General features: G+C 40.1%; 1 protein-coding gene and 1 non-coding gene across 2 annotated transcripts in view; both read left to right on the forward strand.

Moving 5' to 3' along the window:
• The window catches only part of fscn2b (fascin actin-bundling protein 2b, retinal), a 9,123-nt gene extending 5,430 nt beyond the window's left edge, over positions 1 to 3,693 (forward strand). Inside the window, exons 3-6 of the mRNA XM_053341206.1 lie at positions 2,087 to 2,243; positions 2,880 to 3,001; positions 3,138 to 3,305; positions 3,488 to 3,693. Of these exons, the coding sequence (XP_053197181.1) occupies positions 2,087 to 2,243; positions 2,880 to 3,001; positions 3,138 to 3,305; positions 3,488 to 3,693 (653 nt within the window). The remainder of the gene's footprint in view (positions 1 to 2,086; positions 2,244 to 2,879; positions 3,002 to 3,137; positions 3,306 to 3,487) is intronic.
• Positions 3,694 to 5,803: 2,110 nt separating this feature from the next.
• Positions 5,804 to 5,897, forward strand: trnai-uau (transfer RNA isoleucine (anticodon UAU)). The gene is made up of 2 exons: positions 5,804 to 5,841; positions 5,862 to 5,897. It is a non-coding gene; the product is annotated as a tRNA-Ile (tRNA).
• Positions 5,898 to 6,217: the final 320 nt, after the last annotated feature.

Raw genomic sequence — 6,217 nt, forward strand, 5'->3', positions numbered from 1 at the left:
TGTTTTTGCATGTACTCCCTATGTTTGATCATTCATAACTCTGCTAGCTTGAGGGTTGAGAGGGGTTGGTAATTATCTGTACATCCTGCTAAGTGTGGACCATGAAATCCTTTATTCTTTCATTGAGGGGATTGAGGGATTGGACGGGTAGCACTCGAAAGCTGATTATATCAGAGCCCCACTGTGAAGAGGGCAGATAGGCAAGGCCGGAGGTGGGTTGATGGTGGGAGGTGGGAGGTGGGGGTGGAAGGGTCAGGGGGTAAGGAAGGAGACTTGGGGGAAGGGAGGAAGGTTGAGAAGGATGACGAAAAGAGAGCAGGGGGAGATAAGAGGGGGGTAATGCGTACACATCAGTGTTGTTAAAGGATTAAGAGAATGTATTGAGGATATTATGGGATGCAATTAATTTAGGATTTAGCCTTCTGCAATCTGTTTTTGGTGGTGAGACAAACAGTTGTTTTCTATACTTCTAACAATTACACTAACAATCAAGAATTGCACAAATAAAGGTTCAAATTAAATTATATTAACTAGTCATTTACTTAATGACAAAATAAACTAATAAAAGGGTATGACGTTAAGGTTATTAGTCATGACTGTAGTGTATGGATGAGAGTTGTATAAAATGCTAAAGCTGCCAATTGACGCCAAACCATTACACAAAGCAGAGCGGGAGGGAATTCTCTGTGTTTGTGTTTGTCTGTGTGTTAGTATGTTTCTCACATGTGCAACTCTGTTTTCAATCTAGCCTGAAAGTAATTGATGCAGGTCATTGTGGTGATAGTGTCATCTATGTATAGCTCATAACATGAGAAACATGGTAACTTGTCTCCATGAAATTTTCCTGCATGATTAAGTTTAGTGTTTCAGTGTTTTTTATCCACTGCGTATTCTATCCCTAAATGCATCAAGACTGTCTATTACTCAACATTTATTTGCCCTAAGGAAGGTGTATGTTTTGCTTGTCAGATCAAGTGTGTAAGTGTGCAAGACAGAACCTTTTGAAAATAACCTAACATCCCAGGATGATTACCAGCTCTTTCATGCTGAGCCAAGTTCAACACAACGATACAACCTGATTAGCAAGCTGCTATGTCACTGCTTTCCCAAGAGGATCATGTAGGAATCTGAATCTGAAAAACTTCTTGCAACAATCACCTAAGTTGAAACCTATCCAGCACAAATCACATTTACTTTATGAGAACACAGTTGGATGCTGCCCTCAATTCATTATCTCACCCCTTAATTTTGTAATATTACAACTTGTTCAGTAGTAACTGCATTTACAGTGTTGCTTGAAAGTTGTGAATTTTCTCTATTTCTGCAAAAATATGAACATATGATCAGATTTCCCAAAAGTCCCAAAACAGTCTGCAGAAGATTTTTCCAGTCGCCTTTTGGCTTATCCATGTGCACTTTAGTAAACCATGTATAGCAGCAATGTTCTTTTTGGAGAGAAGTGACTTTCTCCTTCCGGCTTTGCCATGCACACCATTGATGTTCAATGTTCTCCTGAAGGTAGACTCATGAACGTTGAATGTAGCCACTGCAAGAAAGGCCTTTGGTTTTCTAGACATTACCCTGGGGTCCATAGTAGCCTCCTGGACTATTACACACCTGCTCTCAGTGCCATCTTTGTTCTTTGGACACTGTAACACTGTGGTTGGATGTGTTCCATTTGTACACAACCTGCCTGACAATCGACTGGTAGACACCAAATTCTTTAGAAATGTATTTGTAGCCCTTTCCAGCCTGGCAAGTATCAGCAACACCTCTTCTTAGTTCCTCAGAAATCTCCTTTGTTTGAGCCATGACAGTCTTCTACAATCCTGTGTTGTGAAGCTCAGCCTTTGATAGTGAAGACCTAGATTTCTTCTCTTTAAATAAGGCATGACCTCCCAGACTCACATTGATCACATTTAAGGTCCTATTTATACAGAAAAGGGTTTGCAAACTTTCAAGCAGCGCTGTATGCAAAATACACACTGTGGGCAGCAGTTGATGGAAGGACTCCTCCCATCATTAAATAGTCCTTGAGTTTTCATGCTGTATACATGAAAAGACATGCTCACTCTGCCCCTCTCAGGAGTAAGCCTTGCAGCCAACCAGGAAGATGAGACAGACATGGAGACGTTTCAGATGGAGATTGACAAGGAAACCAGGAAGTGTACTTTCCGTACGAGCCAAGGGAACTACTGGGCCCTGGTGGCCCATGGAGGCATCCAGAGTACTGACACTGAAGTGTGAGTATATAGACATTACAGTGTAAAATGAATACTTCAGGTTCACATTTCATATTACTGCTATTTGTGGGCTATAGAAAGAAGGTTGTCCTGCACTTTTACAATATTGGCAAAAACCCTAGTGACTGTTTTTAACTTCCTGTGTTTCCCTTTAATCCAGTTCAAACCTCTGCTGTACTCTACACATTTTGACCTCAAAATTTATAAGTTATAAAAGCAAATACTCACTTTTACCATAAATGACAAAGTAGAACCCATAATAAAATGGGCATTTTATTTGAATAATATTGAAATACAGTTGCAATGACAAAATTAAACCATATATGTATTCATTTATTAAAAACACAGTGCAAAAGCTAAAACTCAAAACAAAAATATAAAACTGAATCATACAGGTGAGGGCAGTCACTTGCATATGATGCCAGACATTGGCATGCAATGATAAAATGCTCTCGCTTCCCATAATTGATTTTCTCACATGATCTCTGCTCCCTAAACATCACATGCCATAAACTCAGATTTTTCTAATAAATTAATTTTCTCCATTGTGCACTCAATATGTAATAACAGTATTTCCAAGAGCACTTCAAGGCAGGGAAAGTCTCATCTTCTCTCTCTTGTGATGCCCACCCATAGGTCAGCAAGCACCATGTTTTCAGTGGAGTGGCTTGGCCACAAGGTGGCACTGAAAGCTAGCAATGGGAAATATATCTGCACCAAAAAGAATGGCCAGCTACTTGCTGTCAGTGATTCCATAGGTAAGACCATTTTTGTTCTTCTCCCTTTTACACCCAACTTTTCACTAATGTACCTCCTCACCTCAGACTGATGTCTGACCTCTCTTATGTCCCCTCTGATGTTATTTTTCACAATTTTGCTGTCATCTTTCATCAGGTGAGGACGAACAGCTCACTCTGAAACTGATCAACCGGCCCATGCTGATCCTCAGAGGAGAGTATGGTTTTATCTGCCACCACAAGAACTCCAACACACTGGATGCCAGCAGATCCGTCTATGACATTTTCAACCTGCAATTCAGTAATGGGGCGTATCACATTAAAGGTCAGAATACACCCACTCCCACCACTGTTTCAATACCTGCATCTCTTTTCTTCTCGTCTATCAAACTAACCTGTGTTTAAGCAATGAGAACCAGAAGCTGCAGTAGTATAAGATATTTGGGAGGTTTCAACCTGTACAGAGTCATTCATCAGTTCATTCCTTCTCTGTGTGACTTCTTGCAGGTGTGGATGACCGGTTCTGGTATGTTAACAGTGCCGGGCTGGTGTGCTCAGACGGCGAGACCCCTGAGGATTTTACTCTGGAGCTCCTGGAGCACGGCCGCCTCGCCATCCGTGGCAAGAACGGCAAATACCTGCGTGGAGACCCAGGAGGCACACTGAAAGGAGACGGACTCAGCCTGAGCAGCTCAACTCTGTGGGAGTATTAATGCAGAACAGAACAGAATCCTAAAACCCATACTCCTGTTATTGTAGAGGGAACTGCTAGCCACCACTGCTGGGCCAACATCAATACTTTATGGAAAACTAAACTCTGTGGCATTTTGAAGTGTTGTTGCTCATCAGCGATGAGATGCAGCTGCTACTGACTTCATTCCACTCTTTTCCTCTTCCCTGTTGCATCAGTGGACAAGCAACACACATATAGGGAGGAGAAAAGTGCAAGAATGCATATTCAGCCAAGAAAAGTCTTGATGAAAACAACAATGTTTTGAGTCACTGCTTGATCTCCAAACAGCAAAATTGGTGTGACTGAACATTACAGTTTGTGTGTTCTTTAGAGTTTTTTTTTTCAAATTAGCATTTGCTAATAACTAAAAGATTTGAACTTAAAGATTAAGAAAAGTCTTCTTTTCAGTCAAGACATGGTAGATTTTTACAATGTCTTTTGAAACCCCTGTAGATGTAAAACTAAGCATCATTGGTCTTACAGGTATTACATGAGTGACTTCAAGGCAACAAAATGGTGACACAGGTGTATAATGATACTTGTCACTTGTCTATTCCAAGAAGGGAGTCAAGATGCCATTTGAGACAGCCACCATTAAGTGTGAGGTCACCTTTTAGAGGAGTTCAGTCATTAGCATTGGTAATACTGTCCAATACTGTTTATTAGCAGATGAGAATGATTGGGTTTCTAGTAAATGCCTGTAGAAATAGAAGAAGACTGTAACTAAGACTCATGTCCTATACATGGTAGCAGTACTAACTGGATCTTTTTAACTGGTGACTGGATGTGGGTGGGTTTTTCATTTGTGTCTCTGTTATGTTTTCTACATTTCTTCTTTCTTTTATGAACATAGAGATTAAAAAAACAAACTTTTATGGCTGGTTATATTTTGTTTTAGTAATGTCACATTTATTTTAGGACAAGAAGACTCAAGAACTCAAGAATCAATCTACGTATATAAGGGCACTTTCTCATCTTTTTTGTTATACAGACTGTAACTCAAGCCAATAATACAATAACAAAAAAAGTGTTACCTTGTGAGTTGAACACTTGTGTAAGACTACGAGGTAAACCAACTTTAATCTTAACTTCCATATGCACACATACCATTTCTAAAATATTCAAAATAACAGTAAGAGAGGGAAAACTCACTTTTTGGTTGAATTGTCCACTAATCATGTACATCCTATAGAGCAATAAGTGATTAGGGGTTACAAGTAGACATTGGTTCATTTCAGGTGGTCATAAGCCCAAAGAAGTTGCAGTAATATTGAAGTAAAAGTACAACAGAAAAAATTCCTCCTAGCCTATCAAAAATAAGACACTGTTTTATTACACTGGATTGGATACAACTGATGCATTACTGTGTAAGAAGCATTTTAATTGTTGAATTGAAGCTAATTGTTCATCAGCATCATATAAAATTGCGATCCTCAAATAACCTCAATATCCTCAAATTTATGTTGGCCTAGGCCAGTGCAAAGTGTGAACCAGAAATGTCCCTGTAATTCAGTACCTTTGTGCATGTGGAGACCAGCAGTTTACAGTTTCAGTCATTGTTGTTGCTGTTTTTCTGAGTAAAGCAGCTGCTGCCATGACAATAGCAGTAGGTGATGATCAACCAGTGACTGGTGGATGATGTCATTGGGTCTCTCCAGACCAGCCACTGCTCTTGAGTAGTTAAGTGCTCTTACAGCATGATCATTTACAGGAACTCTTTCTGCCATAGTAACTAGCAGTCTTTTGTTTTTAATTTGAGCTTAAGTAGTCAGTGGAGGCCTGAATTTCATTTTTGCCCCGGGGCCTAGATAGATAGGGGTAATCTTTCCTAATGTAAAAAAATGAAAAGAGCAGCAGCCCTCCATAGCTCACCAACACAGCTATTTTCTCTTGCTTCTTCTCAGTACGGTGTGGATGTGAACTGGCTGTGAGGGGGAACAACTTCCATCTCAATGATTCCTTTCTGATTTTGATGACCTCAGCAAACTCCCAGCATAGCTCTAGCCAAATTCAACCTAATAACAGATCTGGCCAAAATAATCACTCTGATCTCTTTCACTTGTTCAGTGTTGAACTCTGTCCCTCAGCAAGCTCCAGTGGCGCAATCGGTCAGCGCGCGGTACTTATAAGACAGTAACCTGCAGAGTGATGCCGAGGTTGTGAGTTCGAGCCTCACCTGGAGCAGCAGAGTTTTAACATACTGCAGAAGAAAAATAACAGTCTGATAACAAGACTGAACCAACAATATCAAGATTCTCTAAACTCTCTGTACTAGCCTCACTACTACTGTACTAATACTCATAAGACTCATGAATCAACACAAGTAGTCAAGGGGCAAAGTCATCTGCATGTGCACTGGGCTCTTTTTTCACTCACCAGTCTCATAAAAACATAGAGATCTCAGAAACTAATTTGGAGTGCTCATTGGCCCAAGCCATTAGTAGTTTTAAATGTGTGATGCTTTTCTTTTATTATGGAAGTGTGTGCCTTTCATTAGAATTTGA

This window comes from Scomber japonicus, chromosome 20 (genome assembly GCF_027409825.1).
Source record: "Scomber japonicus isolate fScoJap1 chromosome 20, fScoJap1.pri, whole genome shotgun sequence".
NCBI lineage: Eukaryota > Metazoa > Chordata > Actinopteri > Scombriformes > Scombridae > Scomber > Scomber japonicus.